The following is a 24632-nucleotide window of genomic DNA, read 5'->3' on the forward strand; positions in this document are numbered from 1 at the left end:
TGCAAGTGAGCAAAGGAAAAGGTTGCAACAGAGGTCTTCTCTCTACCTCTTTTCAGCCGAAGGGATTTTCTTGGGTGGCTCTATCCTAATATTTGGATCCCATTCTCCAGGAGGAAGAACAATGACTTCATCCAAAAACTCATCTATGCCAGCTATCAGGTCATCTCTGTCCCTCGCTTTGTAGGCAACGTCACTGAACAACTGAAAGCAAAAGCATAAGGAAAAGTAAGAGAAAGGAGAGAAAGGCCTCAGCCCCAGACAACCCCATGATGGGTTCACCTTAGGGTCCCCATAAGTCAGAAATGACTTGAAGGCACAAAACGACAACAACAGGATTCAACACTTTGAACCGATCTTTTAAATTTCAGACTTAAACCCAGAGCAAACTGGCAGCCCAGTGAGATGGGAGCCTCCGTCCTCCGCTGGCAAAAGGTACTTACGTCGTCCACCATGAGAGTGGCGATGGCGCGGCCAATTTCATTGTAGGATTTTGCTTTTCCAGTGGGACCCAAAAGGATGAAGAGGAACCTGGGGAAAGAGAGGAGACTCATGAAGCAAGGAGTATGGCTTGCAAGCTGTCTCTGGTGCTGCTCCTTATCTGGAGGCCAGTGCTTTGAATATTTTCCAATATCCTTCCCATCCCTATTTGTAAAATGCATTGTTCCTTTACCTGGTCGGGACGGGGACCTCTGTCACGCCGCCCAACATGGTGGACTGGATGAGCCGGACGAAGGCCACGAAGGGCTTGTCCAGGAAGTCCACTTCGCCCACCAGGACATTCGAGGCCTCCGCGTCTTTGGGGATCTTCTTAATGAATTTGTTCTTGAGCTGCGAATGGGAAAGAAAGATATTTCCAGTAGGTGAGAAGTCCACCTCCTCTTTGGATTTGGCTCAATAACAAGTCAAGCCACTGACTTTGAAGGATTGCCAGAATCCTGGGTTCAAACCTCTGCTTAGCCTCATGGAGATCCTGCTGGGTCACTCTCTCAGCCTCAGAGGAAAGCAATGGCAGGCTTCCTCTGAAGAAGTCTTGCCTAGAAAACCTTAGGAGAGGCAGCCTGGTTTGTGTGTTGGACTAGGGCTCTCTCATTGTCATAGGAAGGCAATGGCACACATCCTCTGGATATATCTGCCTAAGAAAACCCTTGGAGAGGCATGGTCATTTTCATGTTGGACTCAGAGAGACCAGGGTACAAATCCTTGCTCAGCCAAGGAAACTCACTGGGTGATCTTGGGCATCTCACAAAATCTCAGCCTCAGAGGAAGCCAATGCTGAACCTTCCCTGAAGAAAATTGTACCAAATTTACCAAACTTTTTTGCCCTAGGAAAGGGTATCCATAAGTCAAAATCAACTTGAAGGGACATGGCAATGGAGTGTGGTGACCTGAGGGTCAGACTAGGGCCCTGGGAGACCCCCACTCAGCCATGGAAACCCCACTCAGCCATGGAAACACTCTCTCAGACTCAGACTCAGCTCAGTCACTTTATGCAGGCGTAAGATGATGCTCAACAGGATTCAGGCCAGATTTCTGACAAGGTGGAGCTTTGGATCAATTGCCTTCCTGGAATTCCTTCCTTTGTGCAACCATGAAAGCCTTACTTTGCATCCAGTCTCCCATTTTTGTGCAGCAGAAGCAAGACAGAATAGACTCAGAGGAGTCTGGAAGCCCCATTGAATTGGCTGCATGCTCAGAGGTAGTCCCCTGGGGCGCTTTCCTTATTCTTAGCTCCCAAATGGGTCCAACCAACGCCAGGCTGGGCTTTTAGGATAATCTACACGTTGGCATGAGGAGAGGCATGTGAACAAGGTGGAAAGCCGTCCTCCTCCTCGCCTTCCCCTCTGCTTTCTTCTAAGCCTTTAAACCCATTCTGGGGGGAAAGCCAGGGCAGCTTTCGGACTAAGCAGAGAGCAGGAGTTAAGAGCAAACTCTAAGCTCCATGTAAAACTCCATGTAACACTCTCTTTGTCGTGGCCTTCGGGGACGATGAAAGGCCAGCCTTCTTTGGGAACAAAATACTCCGCGTGCCTTGGCCTTAACCCTCCCCACACCCAGGTCCTCCCCCCAAAACAATAACAATTCACTTTGAACATGATCTACATTTCCAGGAAAACCAACATTGTTGAACCCGATCCAATGCACAGAGACCTGCTCTTGGATTCACAAGAGGCAATGCTTTCCCTGAGAGCTTCTGCCTGTAAGTCAAAGATAAAAGACTTAAAGGAAAAAAGAGTAGGTGATGTGGAGTTGTTGATGTTGTAAAACAGGAGTAGGAGCCATGTAGTCTGCTAGATCAGTCGTTCCCAATCATTGGTTCTCCATTTGTTATGGACTCCAGCTCCAAGAAATCCCAGAAAACTTGGCCAACACTCAGGGATTATGGGAGTCGAAGTCCCTCCGGGGAGAAAGGCAGGATATAAATGAAATATTAAACAAACACACAAACGCACAAGCTATACTGGCAAAGGCTGATGGGAGATGCAGTCCAACAATATCAGGCACATGGTTTGTATTTCTGTTTTACACCTTCAGCAACTCCACACTGCCGCTCCTTCGTTGCACAACTACCTACCTTGGCAGACAGGTCTTTTAATGAATTTAAATGGGTTTTAACTCTAGAGACTGTATAATTTTAAAAATTATACACACACACACACACAATGCTGGTGTGTGCTTTTAATCTATACTGGTTTTCAATAATTTGTAAACCATTTTGCATCTCGGTATTGGATGCTGGCATGAAAATCTGCAAGCTCTGTTTTTGATTCTCCTAGGATTTATGCTTTTCCGCCTGGGTCTTTGGGGACTTCCTACCTGGTCTGTGCTCGGTGTGTCCGTGATGTCGTTCATGCTCCTGCTTTGTGCATGGCCTAAAGAGGTAAAAACACACATGCAGCTATTAATGGTGAGACCAAATCCACTACCAAACTCATTCCTTTGTGGCAATGGCTAGCAGTATGGTAGAAGCCCAATTTCTGTTTGTGAGTCAAATGACGTTGCAAAACACAGGTCTTTGGGATCCACTGGGGTTTGTTTCCAAGCCGCCCAGTTGATACTAAAATCTGTGGATGCTCAAGTCCTATATTATATTCAACAATGTAGTAAAATGGTGTCCCTTATATAAAATGGCAAAATCAAGATTTGCTTTTTGGAATATTTTTTTGTGCGTAGGTATAAATATTTTTGAACAGGGATCGGGAGCATCCATGGAGGCAGAATCCGTGCCAACCATAGTGACAATCTTTAATTGTACTATTAAATTGGACTTGCTGACTCTAAGTTAAGAGAGAGGATTCTGGTTGGAGGACCAGCCTCTTGCCCCCCATTTCCCAAAACTGGCTGCCTTAGAGGTCTTTCTACCTGGCCTGGGCCCCAAAGGAAAACTCACGTAATCGCCCGTAACTCGCACTTTGCCTCATCCGGAGGTCTTCGGAAGAACGGTGGAAGCTGGCTCCTGCTGCTGGGCTCCGGACTGGACTGCGATCTACGGACGGAAAGAAAAAGGACTGAAACAGAAGCATCAGGGCAATGCTCACTTGGAAGAGTTTTGGAAACGGAGAGTAGAGGAGCAAGGATGCTTTCACCCAAAGCATGGTTGCTCCATGGAGTCTGATACTTAGTGTGTCCTGCGGGTGCATCTACACTGTAGAAGTAATGCACTTTGACACCACTTAAAATGCCACGGCTCCTTCCTACAGTCATTTGTTGAGGCACCAGCGCTCTTTGGCAGAGAATGCAAAAGACCTTATAAAACCACAAATCTCATAGGATGGAACTACAGCACTTAAAGTGATGTCAAACATACACAAAAGGGGTGTTTAGCCTGATCTGTTGGAGAGCTCTGGTGCCAGATCAAATGACAAATCCCAGGAGTCCGTAAGATCCTGTATAATGGCAGTTAAAAGTGGTGCCAAACTGCTTTAATTCTGGAGTGTGGCTACACTTGTAGCACTCTATAGGCCTGACACAAACCACGTCTTACACTGAATTTATTTCGTAACTTTTTGGGGATCCTGGACAGTGGGATGGTTTAGAAGATTCAGCACAGGGCAGCAATGGAGATCTGAACATCAAAGTAGGTCTCCAATGGAAGCTCTATCTCCAAAGTAGGTCCACACTTTTAAAGTTCTGACTAAAACCCAGAGAGAATTCTCCACCCCAATGATATGGGGGTCCCTGGCTGCTGGTGGCCACAACTTAAAATGGGAAACCCACACTCACTGGTGTTTGAGACAGATTTTCCCATGTCGGCCAGAGAGCGGTGGATGGGCTTCTTGGTTTGGTGCCGGTGTTTCCTTAGGAGGACGTAGCTGATTTTCTCCCGCAGTTCTGGCTTCAAGAGTCCATCTTCTATTTGCTTTTCAATGACGTCGTCTGAAGGGAAGAGAGATTGTTAGCCATGGCTGCCCAGTATCCTCTCCTTAATGTCCAGCTTCCATGGAGGGAAATGGACCTTGGCTAGAGAAAGACCATCTTGGGCTTTTGCAGAGCAGAAGTAGCTACAAGATGGAAGTTAGACCAAGGATGAAGGGATGCATTGTTATTTTATTGTGTATTGGACTGTTTTACTGAAAGCAGCCTCAGTCCTAGGATATAAATAAATTATTATTGATGATGATGATGATGATGATGATGATGATCAGTGAGATCCCAGATGCATGAAACACAGGGCATGGCGACTTTGGAGAAATTAACCACTCAAATGAAATTCAACAACAGAGAAAGCAAAGGAGATAGTTTTTAGGTTCTTTGCCAATAGACCTGATCACTGGCCGAAATAACTTTTAAGTGCCTCGTTCACTTCTATAATAGACTTTTTGATAGATCGTGCCTAACATTATTGATTGCCACCACAACCAGGAAGTTGTTTTAAAAATAACTAGTTCAAAGACCCCAGAGTAGTTAACTACTATTATGTGCATGTTTTAACATCTATCTCTACTTATCCATTGCTCAAAAGAAACGATAATAGTCCGAAAGTTACTGTATATACTCGACTATAAGTCAACCTCATGGATAAGTCAAAGGCAGGTTTCAGGGCCCAAAATATGGATTTTGATGTGACCCATTGGATAAATCGAGGATAAAAGTAACAGGTGTGTAATGAAGCAGGTAAAGGACGAAGCAAAGGAAAATGATGCCAAAGAACCTGCAAAATTCCAACAGGAATAACTGGTTGTGCTCATAAAGTAGAAGAGAGTCAGTGTTTCTGGAGCAGATCAAACTCTTGCATTTCACCTGGGAATGTTATTATATGTGTGTGTGTCTGTGTGTGTGTGTGATTTAAAGCACAGTACTTATGATTCTATGATTCCAATTCGACTCAGGGTTTTTGGGTCGCATTTTTAACCTAAATTTCTAGACGTTCCTAGACTTACACATGAGTATATACAGTATATGAAATACAAATATGAATCTGAGAATGCTGCTGTGTGTTGCAGTGGTTTGAGCCCTGGACTATAACTCTGGAGACCAGGGTTCACTTCCCTGCTCAGCTGTGAAACCCTTTGGGTAACACTGAGCAAATCACACTCTCTCAGCCTTAGAGGAAGGCAATGGCAAACCTCCTCTGAACAAATCTTGCCAAGAAAACCCCATCATAGGTTCACTTTAGGGTGGGCATAAATCGGAAAGAACTGGAGGGTGGGCATAAATTGGGAAGTAACTCCCCAATTAATCCTAACCAGAGTCTTCCAAGCTTTGGACCTTGTTGTTGTCGTATCGGTGGTTTGTACCTATGATCTGCGGCAAGGAGTAGCCGTCGAGGTCGAGGAGGACGGTCCCCGTCTGGAGGCAAGTGCGGAGCTCAAAGAGGCTGTGCAACGACAAAGTAGAGACGTGGGGCTTGCTCCAACGCTCCCCTCCTTCTTCCACCTTCTCTTCAAACTTGATCCACCTGAAACACAGAGAGAGAACCAGCTGTGAATGAACGCAAGGAGCTCAGTGCAAAACACGCACTTGGGGGAACACCTAACACTAATAATAATAATAATAATAATAATAATAATAATAATTAGCCTGCCTCTCCCATTCGGATCGAGGGATGGCTATAGTAAACCCCTTCTGAAGAACCTGGCCAAGGAAACCCCACGACAGGCTCGCCTTAGTTAGGGTCGCCATAAGTCGTCAATGGCTTGAAGGCACACGATTACAAATAAATACAGATATAAGTATTTCTGACGAACTGTGGAGTCGGTGCAATGCGCATGCACCTCTTTGTGTTTGTATGGCATTTCTGTTTTGAACCCACAGCTTCCCATCTCTGTGACCATTTCTTTGGGGGTTGGTTTTTCTACTCTGAGTGTGAAGTTTACCATTTTGTCTGTCTTGCCAAAGGTTTGTTTGCAATTGCAAGCCTCAAAGCAAAGGAAGGGACTCCCTGCAGTTAAACGTGCCACAAATTCCTCTTTCTGCTCCAAGAGAAGGGAAATCCTGAGCTGGCCAGTTTTATCGGGTTCGAAGTCTCCCTTGGAGATGCTGAGACAGCAAAAGGCAGAGAAGAATGTCTCCTTCTGGGCCCCCATTGAGCTCCAGCGATTCTAATGCTATTGTTTTGGTAGAATTAAAACATGCACAGCACTCTGGTCCTGCAACATCCTTAATACATGGGTTGTGAGTGCAAATTCCTGCTTCACTGTTTGGCTATTGAAAGGCATTCTGCACATGGTCAGGGACATTGCCCTCTCCAGTCTGCTATATAATCTTGAGCCTTAGCCCAAGCTTTCTGGGCTCCATAGGCTTGCATTTCACATAAAATCAGTAACTGCAAACGGTTATTTCAATGGTAATGCTGTCCTTCTTGTAAAAAGGAAGCAACCTGGAATTTGCACTCTTATTCTCTTAGCAAATTGTTCCTTTTAGATGGGCAGGAAATTATGGGTGATGTTGGATTGCATCTCCCAGCAGCCTCTTGCCCATTATAGCCAGTGGTGAAGAAGGATGGGTGTTGCAATCCAACCACAACTGAAGGGATACTGCTGAGAGCGTGGACTCTTGCCAACAGGCAGATCCCAAACCCACAAAGTCCAAAATCCACAAAAGAGTCCCTATATTGGGACAAAGGCAGCATATAAGATAATAATAATAATAATAATAATAATAATAATAATAATAATAATAGCAATAATAACCTTATTGGCCAACTAAAATGCGGGAAATGCATCCTGCAAGCTTTTGAAGCTCCGCCAGCTTCTTCGCCAAGCAAAGATGTTAAAAATTGAACAGGAGGAAGAAAACGGTGAACTACTAAGGATGCACCTGCACTGCAGAATTAATGCAGTTTGACACTGCTTTAGCTACCAAGGCACCATGCTATGGAATCCTGGGATTTGAAGTTCGGTGAGATATTTAGCTTTCTATGTCAGAAAGCGCCGGTTCCAACAAGAACCTACAAACCCCAGGATTTTATAGGTTGGAACCATGACAGTTAAAGCAATCTCAAAGTGCATCACAACAGACATTCAGGGGTAGCTGTGTTGGCCATTTAACAAATGCAAACAAATATCCATCAGGGATACCTTTATTGCATCACAGCAGGCCCTTGGGATCCATTGAAGTTTGGTTCCAGGGCCCCCCATGGATACCAAAATTCATGGATGCTCAAGTCCATATCATACATATATTTTATTCGGTCAATGTCCAGCAAGATTTAAAAAGTGTAAGCTCAAGTGCCATTACATACGATGGCATAGTGAAATGGTTTCCCTTATATAAAACGGCAAAATCAAGGTTAGCTATATATTAAAACATATTTTAAATATATTTCAAACCGTGGATGCTTAAATCGGTGGATAAAAAAAAATCCGTGGATATGGAGAGCTGACTGTAATTTTGCAACGCAGGTGCATCCTTAGTGGGAAATGGATGCTGGAACCAGCATGAAGTAGTGGTCCGAGTGTTGGACCACAGTTCTGGAGACCAGGGTACAAAATAAAATCGATCGATCAATCGATCAATCAATCAGTCAATCGCTGCTCAGCCATGGAAAGCCACTGGGTCACCTTGGTCAAGCCATGCTGCCTCAGGCTGAGACAAAGGCTTCCAAGGAAGCCTCTCTTACAGCAGGGGCCTATGGGTCAGTTTTCGGTCCCAAATGAAGTTTTGGGGAATTGTGTCCAGATCAAGCTTAGAACGGCCGCAGGGTTCTTCCCACTGCTGCAAAGGTTATTTGTGGCGTCCACCTCTAGCCCTGCATCCAAGAGATCTGGTGGCTATCGTCCATTCCTGGGCCTGACCTCCTCTTTCCCAGCCCAGTGGACAAGGTCATTCTGTGGCGCAAACTGGGAGCACTGGTCTCATTGGGCAAGAGAGAGATGGGCGAGTTAATAACAATACTAACGAAGAAGGCAATCTATCTCATTAACTGCCTGACCTCACGGCATCGATCTGCTTTAGAAAATAGATCCTTTGTTCCTCCTGACCTCAGCTTGGCTCAATAATAATAATAATAATAATAATAATAATAATAATAGGCTGTGAGTTCTTTGTTCCTCTTTGGAAATGTGAGAGTCAAAGCTAATACTACTATTAATGCAAAATAATAATAATGGGCTCATGCTCAGAGAGCCTCAGCCAGAAAGAGAAAATTCCAGGTGGATTTGAATTGCTCTTGAAAGAAAAGAAAAGAAAAGAAAAGAAAGAAAGAAAGAAAGAAAGAAAGCTCCAGTAAGCTCATAATTCAATAAAAGGGGGATACGTTAAAACTTCCTTTAATATTTAGATTAAAATCTGGGGGGTTCCAAAAAGCCTGTTTTTATAGGTTTCCAGTAAGAGAGGGGGAAAAGTAACCCTTTTGCTGAGCAATAGGCAATATGGCACAGTGGTTTGAGCTTTTGGATTACAACTCTGGGGACCAGGGTTCGAATCCCTCCTTGGCCCTGGACATTCACTGCCTTGATTTTAGGCAAGTCACACTCTCTCAGCCTCAGAGGAAGGCAAAGGCAAACCCCCCTCTGAAGAAAATTGCCAAGAAAATCCCATCATAGAAACATAGAATCATAGAATCGTAGAGTTGGAAGAGACCCCAAGGGCCATCCAGTCCAACCCCTTTCTGCCATGCAGGAACTCTCAATCCTTAGGGTTGTCGTAAGTCGGAAATGACTTGAAGGCACACAACAACAACAAGAATCATGGCTGTCTCCAGCACCCACTTCTTTGTCACTGGGACGCAATTGCTCCACATGGCTAACACAACAACTAGCACCAGGAAAGGATAAGGGGATGTGTCATTTTAGCCATGGATGTGTTACGTATTTATTTATGTATTCTATCTTAACCCGCCTTGATGCTTCCGGAAAGGCGGGATAAAAATAAAATCCATTATCATCATCATCATCATCATCATCATCATCATCATCATCATCATTAGCTGTGGCTCTGTCTGGTTAAATGGAAAAGAAAGAATAGAGCAAACTACATTTCCGAAATATTTAATTTCACAATATTGTTTGTTGTGCTGACTCTAGAACACGCAACGTATCATTGTCCGTGTGAGAAGCAATTGTCCATGTCTAGCTCTAAACCGCACAACTGCAAAGCCTGAATTGTAAAGATTGCAAAGGCCAGTCCAATGTTTAGCAGAGCGTGTGTTTCTGCAACGACCAGCAGGTGGCGCTGCTTTGTACCTGCTGTCCCAGGTGTGTGGCCTCTATATAATGGCAGGTATATGTGTATCAAAAACATGCGTGTATTCAAATGGAACGTTGCCTCAAAATTTCAAAGCCATCGGTGAAGAACCTTCGGAGATTTAAGACTTTGGACAGGGAGGGATCCTGCCTGATTTTTTGGAGAGGCTTAGCTCCCATTCAGTGTTGACCATACTGGACTAGAGAGACAACTGGTGTGACTCAGTATAAGGCATCCTCCTAGGAATGTTAAATGGCCACCGCACCAAAATGACCAAGGTCTCACTTCCCACCTGGGGCTACCAGAAGGATCTTGCCAAAACCTGGGAATCCAAGGTTTCCCATCAGAATTAACAATGTTGGGTCAGACGGATCAAGAGTCAGATGGCCAGGAGCAAAGACCAGGAAGGACCTCCAGGTGGGCTCAGGATTACATTTTAATTTATATAGATTATATGATGATGATTATTATGATTATCTATACCTGGCTGACTCCTTCCACTCCATTTCTTCCCCGTCGTGTTGGAGGGTGTCCATTTCGGTGAACAATGTGGGGTTTGGGGGATCGTCATCTTCTCCAAGGATATATCGGAGTCGCTCCGCAGCCGGAGACACTGATGGAGGAAGAAAGGAAAGGAGATTTAATGCCAGGCAGGTATGGCAGGTACATTGCGCACCTGGCCTGATCCAGAAAACCAGCCAGAGACCCAGGAGAAGGAGGAGAAGAAGAAGGGGATCCTTGCCAGGGATGCTGCTTTTTGGGGAAGGCTTACTTGCTGGAAGAACATAAAGGAAGACTAAAATGAGACTGGAAGGTAGGAAGTACAACAGAAGGGAGACGCTATGGCAATGGACATTGTGCATGTGTATTGTAACAACAACCAGGTTTATTGATTAGTCAACTGACCATATCAAGCGACGACACACAATATATCAGGAGACATACAAAGATAAAACCGAGTCACTCCTTGAACTCCTAAAAATTAACCAGCAAGTTAAGCACCTAAAAAGCAGATAAAACACGCGTAAAATTAAATAAGGACAGATCTAATAAAATAGGACACAGGGTAAAATACATAACAAATACGAAACATAAAATACATACTAAAGCAGATTACAATGGGGCAGGTAATGAATGGGAGAATGGGAGTGTATTATAAGATATTGTACGTACAATATAAATAAAAAATATTGTTATTTTTGTTGTATTGTAACCTGCCTCGGGATATAAATAAAATTTAATAATAATAATAATAATAATAATAATAATAATAAAGTCTGAAATAAAAGCAGGAGTGACCCCACTGACTTGGAAGCCATCAGCTGCCATAGAAATTGTCCATCAAACTGTCTGAATGATAATGATATTCCTCATTGAACGCAAAAGAGGCCTTTCCTTTCTCACCCCTTTCACTTTGGAAACGTTGGCCGTGGCGTTCGCCGTTTCAAGGCAGTGGCAAATAGCAACCCATTGTTTGGGGAACTTCAGATGAAAAGACTGTTCTGGAGGTTCATAAGCTATTTGAGGTAGGGACCCATTAAAAAACACTAGGCCCTTTCAGGTCCCATCAGAACAAAGGCGATTAAGAGCGACTCCTGCCAAAACCCTTTTCGCAAAGAAGGCTGGCAGAAGGGTGCGAAGTGTTGGCCCCAAAAGTGGAAGTTGTGTTACCAGTTCAAGAGGTCACTGTCTCAAGTCTCTTTGGCTGCTGGAGATATAGATATGTCTTGGGAGAGGCTGGTTGTGGGTCAACACACTGAGCCTAAGAAATGAGCTGTGTCCAAAGACATTAAAGGAAATTGCAGATGGAGTCTGTCTGTCTGTCTGTCATCTATCTATCTATCTATCTATCTATCTATCTTGAATTCTTGGAGGACTGGAGAGGTCTCAGCAGACTGGAGGAGGGCACATGTTTTCTTCATCTTCAAAGAGAGATCGAAAAGAGAATTCTTGAAATGAGGAGTGAGTTTTCTCTGGGTTCAGAGAGGACCATTCCTCATTTCAACAGTGCTAGTGAATTGTGAGGATGCACAATGCGGCAACGCACTACACGGCCTCTCCTCTCTAGAGAATGCAAGTGTTGCACAGCAGCACAATTCAATTTTACATGTTCATAGGTCAGTTTGTGATGATGCAAAATAATAATAATAATAATAATAATAATAATGATGATGATGATGATGATGTTTTATTTACATCCCGCCTCTCCAGTGGGATGCCAGCCATAAATGATGATGATGATGATGATGATGATGATGATGATGATGATGATAGCCTTTGGTTGTCAAGCTGAGTAGGCTCACTGAATCAGTGGAAGTGACACAAGCATGGAAACCAGCTTCCATGAATTCAGTGTGTCTACTTTTTGTTGCCTTTAACAACCGGGTTTCAGCCTTGGGCTGTGGCTGGTGTTACTTGCACACGTTGTGTAGAGTGCAGCAACACACACATACATATGTTCCCTTACAGAAGCATCTGGGCATTTTAGTCTCATGCAGAATGTTTCATGGCTCATGGCTGCAGACATGGGGCAGTACATGTGTGTGCATTCAAGCAAGCCTTCAGTTGTGCAACTTTGCCATTCAGCACAAGGGTTGTGTAGCACAATCAATGCACAAGTTCACACACAGATATTTTACATCACACAACCCTGAAGTGGGAACTTGGTTCAAAGGTGTGTGCCTATGTCTACAAGAATGAGTCCTGGTGAAGCCAATGAATGGGTCCCAAGTATTGGCTCTGCGCCGGAGTTGACTTGAGGGCCAATGTGTTATCATGGTTTGAGCGTTGGAATAGGACGCTGGGAGACCAGGGTTCAAATCCCTATTCAGCCATGAAATCCCACTGGGTGACCTTAGTCAAGTCCAACTCTCTTAGCCTCAAAGGAAGGAAAGGGCAAAATCCCCTCAAAGAAATCTGGCCAAGTAAACAACATGAGAGGTTTGTCTTAGGGTCACAATAAGTCAGAAATCACTTGGAGGCACACAACAACAACAATAACAACAACAATAGTTTTGAATTGGGAACATAGTGAAAAGGCCAGTTGCTTTCCACGGGGAAAGTACGAGGATTGCTGAGCCCTAGAAAGAATGGGATGTTCAGTGCATTAGAGGTTAAACCCGCTTAACCAGGCTAAGAGCCTTAAAGTCAAACTGCCAGGACTAAGGTGATATCTTCCAGTATTTAGTGGACATCAAAGGCTTGGCGCTTACTTATTCCTGATTTAGTGTTTCCATCACAGAAGCATCCAGGCTGGGCCTTTAAGGAGCTTTGGGGAGCTAAGAGCGAGACCAACCCAAAGTGGGAGGAACAACCAGCCGGAAATGGGGCTGCGCACCATCCACAAAGTAGCACACTCTTGGCCTGGAGAAACCATTTGCACCAAGGGCTTAGCTGAGCGCATGGACTACAATGGGCCTCCAGAGTGCAGACGCTGCCATCTGCATAAGGTGGAGGGAAGCTGGTAGCATGAACCTTCAAAGACTTGTGACCATTTCCTCAAATGCTTAGGGTAGCATGAGCTTGCGTAGACTAGATCGACTTCCTTAGATGCATAAAGTGGAGGAAAGCTGGTAGTATGAGCCTTTGTAGACTTTACTTCCTCAGATGCATAGGCTGAAGGGAAGCTGGTAGCATGAGCTTTTGTAGACGTGAGCCCACTTCCACAGATGCATGGATGGAGCTAAGTGTCAAGGGACAGCCTCACAACTGTCAAGTCATATTGTGTCTCCTTGTTGTAAGATCTCAGCCAAAACCACTCCAGACTCATGTCAAAGTGTGGGAATGGGATGTGAAACCATGTGCATTACATTTTAAAATTATCTATCTATCCATCTATATAAAAAATGAAACCCCCTCCTACCAGCTTTCCTTCGGGTTTGGGAGCTTATCTTGTTAAGAGACATATTTGCCGCCTGCTTCTGTTTTGATTTGCAAAAAGAAAACATCCTGAAAAACTTCCAGCCAGCGAAGCAAACAGAAAACAAAGGGGGACATTTAATAAGAAAAGTAGATGTTTCCTTCCCTTCTGCCCAGCTTAAGGCCTAAGCCGATCTGTCTATGCGCAAAGCGTAATCTCGGGTGTTTGCCGGCCGCTTTGCTGGTCATTCAACCAGAAGAAAGCGCAACGCAGAATGTGCTGCAAATGGAAGCATTTTAGGGTCGTTTTACAGGTCTTGCCTCTCTGGGAACCTCTTTGTATTGATCTTCAACTGGGGTCACCGGCGCAGCTACACTTTAAGCTTTAAACTCAGGTACCTAAGGTTTAAGCTCAGGTAAAGCAATCTGAGGAACAAAAAGGCAAAATCCCTCTCCCAATGAAATCTTGCCAAGTAATATTGTTGTGTGTGCAAATTTGCACTATTACAACAAAAATCCCACAATAGATACCCTCAAAAACACATCTGATCTGGTCTCATTTTGGAAGTTTATCAGGGTCAGATCTGATGCGTCTTGGAAGAAAGCTGGGATACAACAGCAACAACAACAATGACAACAGTCCTTGGATAGGAGACCCCCAAGACGATCTCCAGGGAGCAGAAAGAAAGAATCCTGCCCGACTTTTGGGACCAAGGGCACAACCCAGACAACCAGAAAGGAAGACCAGGAAGGACCTCCCGGTGGGTTTAGGAGTCCCAGAATCCTAAAACCACAGAATCCTAGAGCTGGAAGTTGCCCCTTGGGCCACTGAGTCCAATGCCCCATTGCAATGCAGCATCTCCAGGTAGAGCATCCCCAGCAGCAGGGAGGTGTCCAGCCTCTTTTGGAAGACGTCCAGAGAGAGACAGAGGTCACTCCGCCTTTGCTGAACCACTCTTGCCTTCAAGACGTTCCTCCAAGAACTCTCAAAAAGGTCCTAATGTTAATCCAAAATCTACCCTCCAGTTAATGTAAAGCCATTGCATCTGGTCCTCAGTCTTCTCTCCACCAAACTGGAGATACCCAACTCCTTTGACCTTTAGCACCATAGACTCACAAGAAGTACTATGCTGGGGATGCCTCTGAAATTACATCGGGGTTCAGCTGCAATGTCAAAAGGCTGCTTTGATGCATCTCCAGCATTTTGAAACTCAGATGACTTTACACCGAAAGGTTTTCTGCCACATTCTCCGGCCAAACCTTCTGCCTCTCCTTCCATAGACTTCACTCCCTTCAAGACTTGGACGGTTTTCCCAGCTGCCTCTCATCTGAAAGGGCTTCTTTTTGTGCCTCTTTTTGGTCACTGCAGTCTGCTAAAAGCCCTTCCATCTTGATTTATTTGGATTTCAGTATCGTTTCTCAGTATCTTCTAGCTAGGGCTGGTCTGAGTCTTCTAGGTTCGGCTAAGACACCCCACAACTCCATAGTTGGACCTGAAATTGTAACTAAAGGTAACTTTGCCAGAAGTGGTGGCATTGATCCAATTCTCTCGTAGGAATTTGGGAAAGGTATTTGGCCCACTTTGAAGAAGCAAAATGGACCCTGGAGCGTATAAAGTGGCCTCTCTTAGACCTTTGCAACCCCTAGCAATCCCTAAAGAAACTTTCAAAGGGAAGCTGAGAGACCGTCTCCAGACCTGAAGAGCTTAGAAAAGACAAGAAATGGTTTTCCTACCTGGAGATTTTTGGTGCTTTTCACCCATTTCTTGCCTCCGGCCAACAAAATTTTCACAGAACCACCCGCGTGCGACCGCTTTCCACCTCCCCAAAAGAGCCCCCCGACCAAAACGACAACAGCGGCAGCGACAACAGCAACAACAGCAACAAAAATTAATGCCCTGTAACTTATTTTATCCCCCTTGTCTGGTTAAACTCCGCCGCTTAATAAGCAGATTATAGGGCAAACGGAGCCGTTTTCTTCGCTCTCAGCTCTCATGACATGAAGTTACCAAACCAACACAATTCCTGGAGAAGAGGAGGGCTGTTGGGTGACTTTGTGTGTTTGTGCGTTTGTGTGCGTGTGCGAGTCTAAGAAAGAGTGGGAGGGGAGAAAGATATAAAAAGAGAAGATGGAAACAATAGAAGCTGCAAAAAGGTGTATATTAATCCCTCCACAACCAGAAATGTGAAACGCAATGATGCAGACTGTGCAGTGTGCCAACCAAGCCCTGTCTAAAGCACCACAAAAGGCACATGAATTGCTAAATCAGACCTAAGAACTTGAGATTTTACACATTTACACAATACCTGCCTATTAACTGAGCCAAACCGCTGGTGAAAAGCCACACTTGTCCCTCCATATTCTCTGGGGTCAGGGGCAAAGGACCCCGTGAATGGGGAAAACCCGCAGATGACAAAAATACGATGTCTTTACCCAAGAGGACACCTCTCTAGGAATCTCTAGGTCCTCCAGGGCAACTTGGTGGTCAGCATCTGCCAGACATTGACCACAGAGTTACACTGGAGGAGCTACAAAGGCCTAGTAAGAGTATTCTCTCTAGGAATCTCTAGGTCTTTCAGTGCAACTTTTAGTTAAAGCTGACCATAGAGTTGCACTAGAGGACCTAGAGATTCCTAGAGAGAACATCTTAATCAAATCCGTGAATAATCGAAGCCGCAAATATCAAAGCCGCCAATATGGAGGGAGGAGTGTACTTGTCTATTTATTTACATTGGCCAACCAGGCTTTTTCATGCAACCATAAAACAATCCAACCCCATGTGAAACCTAAAACAGGACAATTAAATCGGTAGTAAAACGCACAAAATGAAAATTGTCCCTCTGCCCCATTTCAGATTCTGCCAAGAAGCCAAGGTAATATACAATGCTGATTTTAACCACCGAGGGCTGGATCCCAGTCGTTTGTAGAAGAGAGTCATGATGGCGTATGGGACTAGGGCTCTGGAAAGCCAGCATTTGAACCCTCAGCCAGCCATGGAAACCCCATGGAAACTTTGGCCAAGTCACACTCTCTCAGCTTTAGAAGAAGGCAATAGTGGCAAACTTCTTCAGTAATAAATCTTGTTAAGAAAAGTGTATGGGTTCCATAAGTCAGAGCTGACCCGAAGGCACATAACAGCAACATTAGTAGAAGCTTTCTGACTGATAGCTTGCTGATTTGGTTTATTGCACCAGGAAAAAAAAAGGTCTGGGAATGGTCTTACAATGGACAATGGCCAAAGATGACTGGACATCCACCTGTGCCATGTCTAAAAGAGTAGTATTCTGATGTTCAGAGTAAGATGCTGCTGCTGTTGCAGGAGGAACCTAGGAGTCTAGAACTGGGTTCCTGATTGCGGAATTGGCTTTCTTGGAAATGTGCAAGCAAAGCGGAATGGCCATCGGCAATGTCCCCCACAACATCCCCACTGTGCAAGCATGCTCAATGGGGGAAGGACATGGTCTTGGCCAACGTTTGCCACCCCTTCCCCTTCCCCTTCCCCTTCTCCGCTGCCTGCCCTAATGACGGGCATTGTGCTAATTATTTCGCAAAGCCCCAAGCAAAGTTCCTTACTGTGAACGCCATGGAAAGCAGACAACTATTTTGGTATGCAAAATGCTAAGCTTTGCTAAGGAGCTTAAGGACTGGGTTGTGGGGCAGGGATGGGAGCAAACGGTTTTGGTCTTGCCCTCCAAAAAGTGTGTCGATGTGCCCCGCCATTACACTCACTCACTCCCAAAGGTGCTTATGGGAGTCTATGTGGGATATAAATATAGGATCACCAACATTTTGACATTTTTCTCACAGAGACTCCTCTTTCTGCCTCTCTTTTTCTGCCAACTTGAAACTTCTGATATGCCATTTTTTACTTTCAGCATTCAGGCACATGATGGATTGATGTCCCTTTAGTCAAGGCAAATATATGACACCGGAATCCGTTTTCCTATCCTCTTCCTGAATCCCCAAAGATCTGGGAAAGCAGTGTCCCTTTGCATCACTCAGCTGCAAAATTTCCCCGGCTGCAACATAGTTATGGGGCATGCGCTCCCCCACCAAAGGGGTGCATTTAATTCTATTTTAATATACTATTTATGTATGTTTTTAACTGTATGTGTTTTTTAATGTTGTAAGCTGCCCTGAATCCCAGCCTTGGGAGAAGGGCGGGATAATAATAATAATAATAATAATAATAATGCATTCCTTGGTGGCATCTGTTTGTTACGCAAGTAGGTACAGAATGCCTCCTTCCGTATGTTGGTAAAACGACACACACCAGCATAACATGTTTCAGGATCTGGTGCTTTATTTTGCTGGGCTGCGTTGACATGTCAAGATATTGTTTCTCAGTGAGGAATAGAGAAATCTGTACATTTTCCTTCCTTAATTTATGTCACTGCCTGCACACTATGTGTACTGATGCTGAGATGGCTTTCTGCCTCCCTGCCTTCCAAAGGTGCCATGCGCCCGTTCTTTGCCTTCCCGGTGCCCTCCTACTCACTTGTCCGGCTGGCGTTGTCGTTCCCGTTCTCATAGCTAATCCTCCCGCCTTCGTCTGTATCGGACCGGTCCTGCCGCTCGTAATGCCTTTCGTCTTCCCCGTTTTTGTCCCGGCTGGAGACGGACCTCCTCCTGCGCCTTTTCCTCCTGTACCCGCGTGGGACTGGCACCCCAATGTAGATCGAATGGTAGTCTGCTAGGGAGAGAAAGCAGAACAACAGATATACAGATGGACAGAGAAGGAGGCAAATCAGAGTCTTGACCATCATCATCATCATCATCATCATCATCATCATCATCATCACCATCACCATCATCTCCCATCTTCCTTTTCTTTTAAGGGCTCTCTTTTTCAAGGATAGCTTATTTTTCAAATACTTGTTGACTAGCATCCTGTTAGTGACACATGCAAGAGTAAGTCCAACTTAATGCATGCATGCATGCATGCATGCATGCATGCATGAATATATATATATATATATATATATATATATATATATATATGGTTCTTGTTGCAGAGAGATCAGAATTATCTATGTCCTGCAGGCAAAATGTGAGTCCTGGACTTTGGGAGATCTGTCGCCTTTCCCCTTGTGTGGACCTTTATGGTACATCTGCTACTGCAGATCTCAGCCGTTGTCTTTTAAAATGCAGGCAAAGCTGTGAACATTTATAGGAAGGATACAAAACACATCTATATGACGGAACAACAATAACAACCACCCTTTTCCAGGCAGAGAGTTACCCACTTGGGCTGCATCCACACTGGAGAAATAACCCGGTTTGGAACCACTTTAATTGCCTTGGCTCAAGGCTTTGGAATTCTGGGAGTTGGAGTTTGCTGTGGGCCCGGAGCGGTGGGAAGCACCCCTCAACCTGGAACAAGAGTGATAAACCCCCATAGAACGTACCTTCTTCATCATCATATCTCATCCTGGAGGTGCTGAGGCCTCTCTCACTCATGGCGTCCTCGTCGTCCATCATGGCTGCGCAAGGAGCACTTCAGAGAGAGAGGGAAAGGAGAAGCAACTGAAATGCAACATGCTTGAAAAACAAAAACATGACTACAGATGCACCCTCTTTTCCTCCCATCCTCCCTAAACAGAAGCAGTATATTTAACAAAGGAGTTTATCAGACAAGGGAAATTGGAAGTATAATCCAATGGCAATCTGAACGCAATCATGGGGTTTAACGTTATTGCATGATAGACCGCCACACACAAATTCGGGTAATGGGAAGTCAGTCCGAGCACAATCATGGGGTTTCACGTTACTGCGTGAGAGACTGCCACACGCAAATTCGGGCAATGGCATGCTGTTTTCAGGCAATGGAGAGCCAGTTTGAACGCAATGTGTATTCATGTAACTGCGCAAAACTAGCAACTAAGTGAATGCATTCTGGCCCCACTTTCTTTTCATACGAATTTAAGAGAAATTCCTCCCATTTGATAAACTGCAGAGTCTTAAGTCTTTGCCAGATTTGCATCCTGATTTCACATGAACATGAGTCTGTGGAAGTCCTTTCATGCACAAGGAAAACAACAACAACAGCAACAACTTTGCCCAGATATTTATGCAGCCCAATAGCTGTATTTTGTCAGCCTCTAAGATGGAGGTAGTAACACAGAATCCCAGAATTGGAAGGGACTTTAGAGCCACCCAGTTCAACCTGCTGCTCAATGGAGGATTTCCAGCTAGAGCTTCCTCTGTTCCTTTTAATGTTCAATATTAAATTCCTTTTTAATGCTCAATTGAAATCCATCCTCTCTAACTTCAGACCCTGATTGCTGCTCCTACTCTTTATGGCAACCCTGGATACACTTAAAGAATGCATTCATGTCACGAGGCTGAAAATGCCCAACATCCCCAACTTCTTCTCAGGGCTTTTCTTCTCCATCCTTCTTACCATCCCTGTTGGCCCTCTCTAAACCCATGTCCTTCTAAAAATGAGGTGCACAAGCCTGAACACAAGACTCCAGATGAGGCCTGGCCAGCACAGAATTGTTGTTGTGTCCTTTCATTTCCATCTTATGGTGACCCTAAGATGACCCTATTATGGGGTTTTCTTTGTCCAGAGGGGTTTTTCCTTTGCCTTCCTCTGAGGCTGAGAGCGTGTGACTTGCACCCATCTCTCCATCGTCTTTCTCTGTGGAGCAGCTACAGAGAATTTTTGGCATTTATTTTATTTTAAAACCCAGAATGCCTATTTCTCTCCTAATTGCTTCATGTGCACCGATTGCCCTTCATGGGCGACTGGCGAAGATGCATTTACCCTCACTGGCAGCAAAATCAATCGTGCCCAAAGTCACTTTGAGGCAGGGCCAACCGCCGACATCAGGCCAGGGCTTTCCCCCACCGCAACTGTAACTGTACATCTGACACCATTTGTTCCTCCTATGGCTGCAAAAGCACTGCCCCAAATCTAGGAATAAGACTGGTTGCCTTTCAGAAGGCTAAAGAGTTGAATTATCTCTTTAAACAACTGCTAGGACTCTTGGAGGGGAACATCTTCTGAGCCATGAGTCCAAAGTCTATTGCAGTTAATGCACCAGAACAGAACACCAATCAAATGGACCCTAATTCCTAGCCAAACTATTTTTGCCCCAAAGCCCACTTGTGAATATTTAGGATGCAATATCCAAAAGGATTCTTGCTAGGGAATTAAATCCTCCCTGAATTTTGGGAAAACTTAACATTTGTGCAGTCAAACAGGCAGAGGATGGGGTCACTGAATGCACAAAGGGCAATGAGCAAATGAGCAAAGACCATTTCTCTGAAGGTGCCAGCCACTGATGCTGGCGAAACATCAGGAATAAACTCTTTTAGAGCATGGCCACATAGCTCGAAAAACCCACAAAAATCTATGGATGCCAGCCATGAAAGTCTGAGCAAAGCTTCCTTTGAGATAACCCTGAGATTTACTTTGAGATAACCCTGAAATTTAGACACGCTGTTTCCGTTTTATCCTCCCAGAAGAATCACTCAGAGCTACAATACTGTCAACCTATTTTGTTCAGCCTTGAGAGGAACCACCCTACTACTCCACTACTCCACTTTTGGGTCAGCGATAACAAACCTCCAAAATACTCTTAAAATGCGTAAGTCCTCTACTTACATTTGCAGCCTCCCAGGAAAGAGTCAGGAGTAAATTCAGGGGATCTGCAGCATCTGGTCAACGGCGGGTCTGGGTTTCTGTCCAATTCCCGGGGTGACTTTCGAGTGAGGAAAGAAAGATGGGCGGCGAAGCGGTGGTGGACGCAAGGACAGTATTGACCCCTCATGCCGAAGGCCCTGCAGCAGACTCCCAATTGAAACACATTCGGGGCCGCACGGATCAATACTTTCAGAGCGCAGGGACATTGCCACATCATGGGACACAAAGACCATTCTGTGTCACCATTGAATGTTGCTCATTGAGATAAAACATAACTTAAGCCCAAGCCATCAGTCGTCAGGTGGCACACATACCAAATGGGCCAGATTCCTTCCATGGCCGGGGGCACTTTTTGGACGAAGGGGTAGAAAGTCTGCCATGGAGCCAGGCTCGTTCCGGGTGAATTGTGAGGATGGACAAAATGAGGATGTTGCATTCATGAACAGGAACATCATCTCTTTGTGGGCTTCCCCAGTGAGATTTCTGGCTGTTCTCTGCTGGCAACAGAATCCTGGTCCCAATGACTCCATTTTGGACTGAATCTGTAGTTCGTCTCATTAGAAATAATCAGACTTAACTTTTGCACAGCACTTTTAAATATATATAAGCAATATATGAGACAAAATGAGTAACTGTCTGCCTGCCAGTGTTGAACCTCCCCACCTTAAAAAAAGTGTCCTGGAGTCCCAGATTCAGGCAACCGTTCAAGATTTCCTCCTCCTCCTCAGCATCAGATGCAAAAGAAAGGCAGAGCTGGGTACCAGTGTGGCTCAGTGGTTTGAGTGTTGGATTATGATTCTGGAGACTAGGGTTCGAATTCTGTTTTGGCCATGGAAACCCATTGGGCGACTTTGGGCAAGAAGTCACTCTCTCTCAGCCTCAGGGGAAGGCAATGGCAAAACCCCTTGAACAAATCTTGCCAAGAAGACCCCACCATAGCTTCTCCTTAGGCTCACCATAAGTTGGAAATGACTTGAAGGCACACAACAACAAGCAACAACCATCATCACAGCCAACCCCTAAACTCTGGATGACCCCCACTCCACCCCATGCCTTCTCTTTCCATGTCCAAAAGCTGGACATGGATAAAACTGTTTGCATGGCTGGACTATGGAGCTGCCCTTCCGCTGGGTCGTGGGGAAAAGAGGCCACCTTCCCCCCCTTTCCAAGGGAGAAGGCTGGTTTAGGGTCCCCAACCCGCCTGGCACACAGCTCTCTCCTCCAACATCCTTCGGATGCTTTGCCCCCTGAGTCCACTGCCTCTTTCTGCCTGATGCCAGGGCTGGTCTCACCCACCCCTCTTTTATGGCCATCGATGCCAGCAAGGGCACTATTGACTCCCAGTGCCAAGGCCCTGCAGCTTTCCAATTGAAACCAGAATCGATTCTTTTGCAGCGCAGGCGGCAAGGGGTCACAGGATGCTGATGGCTCTCGTCAGAAGAAGCTACAGTCCAGAAAATGCCTCCCATGGCATTTGCTGCCAAAATCAAGGCAGGTGCCTCAATCCTGGGACTGAACCATCTGCCACTACAGGTTCCCTCTTTGCCGGGAAGTTCACAAATGTTACATGAACTCTAGATCCCAGCATCAGCATCAGGTTGAGGAAGATGGGGAAGTTCCCCCCATTGGGTCCATTAGCTGCCTGTGGCTGGAACTTGAGCCAGTAAACCCTGAAGAAGTGGGCAGATTGGAGTGTTGGAGCCCTAGCCATTCCCTGGTGCCACCGGCCAGAGTCCTCCTGGTGACTGATGCTAGTCTACCTTGGGTTTTTTGCTAGCACAACTCCTTTGCATTACAAACTCCAATCCATGAATACAAGTATGGACAAAGACAATGAATTCATGGCACACTTTGCTGTTGTGTGTCTTCAAGTCATTTCTGACTTATGGCAACCCAAAGGTGACCCTATCATGGGGTTTTCTGGGGCTGAGAATGTTGTGACTTGCCCAAATCCACCCAATAGGTTTCCACTGCTGAGTGGAATCGAACCCTGGTCTTCAGGATTGTAGTGCAACACTCAAACCATTGCACTACACTGTCTCTTCTCATGGCCCACTATACATCTTAGTGCAAAAGTCCTCACTATGGCACATGTAACCAAAATAATCTTCAGAGGGAGATTTGAACTCTGGGAAACTGACTTTTGATAAGAAGAGCCATTGCTTTCACATATTAACAATAACTGACCACTGTAGAGACCAGAAAGATCCAGCCCTTTAAAAACTGCAGGCACACACCACACAAAAAATGCACAAACAAAACCCTCATCACACTTTCTGTCCTCAGCATCATACAGTATCCACTTTGGACCACGAGATGGTGCTAAAAACCCACAAGTTTTTCAGCGCCAGGAATGCAAGAAGTGCACATTTCCCCATATTTGCTGGCATTTTTAATTCATTTGCAAGCTGAAATATTTCCCTTGGAACTTAACATGAGTGGAAAGCCCTCACCTGAAGCCAAGGAGCTTCATGGTCCCCAGATTGTTCTTTTAAAGTGATGCATGTTTTTTTAACGGATGTTGTGTATTTGTTAATACATGTTTCTACAGTCGGTCATGTCAAGGGACTACCTTTACCTTTACCTTTTTGGAAGCTCCTCACCTTGATCCATGGGGAGAGGTGGGCAAGAAATAACAACAACACTGAAATCTTTGGGTGTCAGTGCTACTTGATCATAGCTAATTTGCAGCTTTTGCCTTGAAACGCACAAATATGTTTGTTTTTAAAAACCTGTCGTAACAGCAACACAATACTAACTGAACACAGGTTCAAGGTAAAAGGCCGTTTCTCAGTGCACTGTTTCCTAGTAGCAGCAGCTATGTATTATGTGTTCAATCTTCTGTGGAAAGTTTTACCTTGGGACCCACACCTTGGTCTCCCTCCTTTGCAAATTCCTAGCCAGCAAGGAAGGAAACGTCGGGTGAATCTCCGATGCTGCTTTGCAGCCATGCATTCAACCTCCAGGATCAGCATCATGTTGCTGTCAATGCTTTGTGAGCGCATGTCTTTTGGTCTGACAAGGCCCTTCCCACCCAGAGGAGCTGTCCAACAAAGCAAGGTGGAAAGGCCCAGCAGGGAAAGTCAGACAGAGATTCATAAATAAAACATCTCCACCTTTTGAAAAATCAAGACCGCTGTGGCCGAAGGAAGATAGCAGAGATACATCTGTCTCGAATTTGAAAAGGTGTCACATTGAAGATGGAGCAAGTCTGTTTCCTTCTGCTGCTGCAGAAACTGGGAGCAATGGATGCAAGCTCCAGGGAAAGAGGTTCCCCCTAAACATTAGGAAGACCTTTAGGATGGTAAGAGCTGTTTGAAAGTGAAATGCACTTCTCTGGAGGTTGGTGGAGTCTCCTTCTTTGGAGGTTTTAAGCAGAGGCTGGATGACCCTCTGTCAGGAGTGTTTGGACTGTGTCTTCCTGAAGGAAAGGGGGCTGGATTGAGGACCCTTAGGTCCATGCTTGCCTTTTCCTACTGCTAGAGTCCTAGGGTGCATT

General features: G+C 45.1%; 1 protein-coding gene across 11 annotated transcripts in view; it reads right to left on the reverse strand.

Annotated features, from left to right (window-relative positions):
* Positions 1 to 21214, reverse strand: part of LOC149306646 (electrogenic sodium bicarbonate cotransporter 4-like) — a 41448-nt gene extending 20234 nt beyond the window's left edge. For 7 of the 11 annotated variants that reach the window (XM_089538527.1, XM_089538523.1, XM_089538525.1 and 4 more), the window contains exons 1-11: positions 21095 to 21214; positions 18891 to 18979; positions 17981 to 18175; positions 10108 to 10237; positions 5736 to 5896; positions 4222 to 4374; positions 3389 to 3484; positions 2815 to 2870; positions 671 to 828; positions 441 to 528; positions 47 to 201 (exon numbers count right to left, since the gene is read on the reverse strand). In XM_089538527.1, the coding sequence (XP_089394653.1) occupies positions 47 to 201; positions 441 to 528; positions 671 to 828; positions 2815 to 2870; positions 3389 to 3484; positions 4222 to 4374; positions 5736 to 5896; positions 10108 to 10237; positions 17981 to 18175; positions 18891 to 18963 (1265 nt within the window). In that variant the 5' untranslated portion in view covers positions 18964 to 18979; positions 21095 to 21214. Of the gene's footprint in view, positions 1 to 46; positions 202 to 440; positions 529 to 670; positions 829 to 2814; positions 2871 to 3388; positions 3485 to 4221; positions 4375 to 5735; positions 5897 to 10107; positions 10238 to 15216; positions 15274 to 17980; positions 18176 to 18890; positions 18980 to 21094 lie in introns of those variants that run through there. The other 4 variants (XM_089538533.1, XM_089538534.1, XM_089538526.1 and 1 more) reach the window with 3 other exon arrangements.
* Between the last annotated feature and the right edge of the window lie 3418 nt (positions 21215 to 24632).

The sequence above is a fragment of the Sceloporus occidentalis genome, unplaced genomic scaffold (assembly GCF_023333645.1).
Source record: "Sceloporus occidentalis isolate IW3139 unplaced genomic scaffold, rSceOcc1.0.p SCAF_9, whole genome shotgun sequence".
NCBI lineage: Eukaryota > Metazoa > Chordata > Lepidosauria > Squamata > Phrynosomatidae > Sceloporus > Sceloporus occidentalis.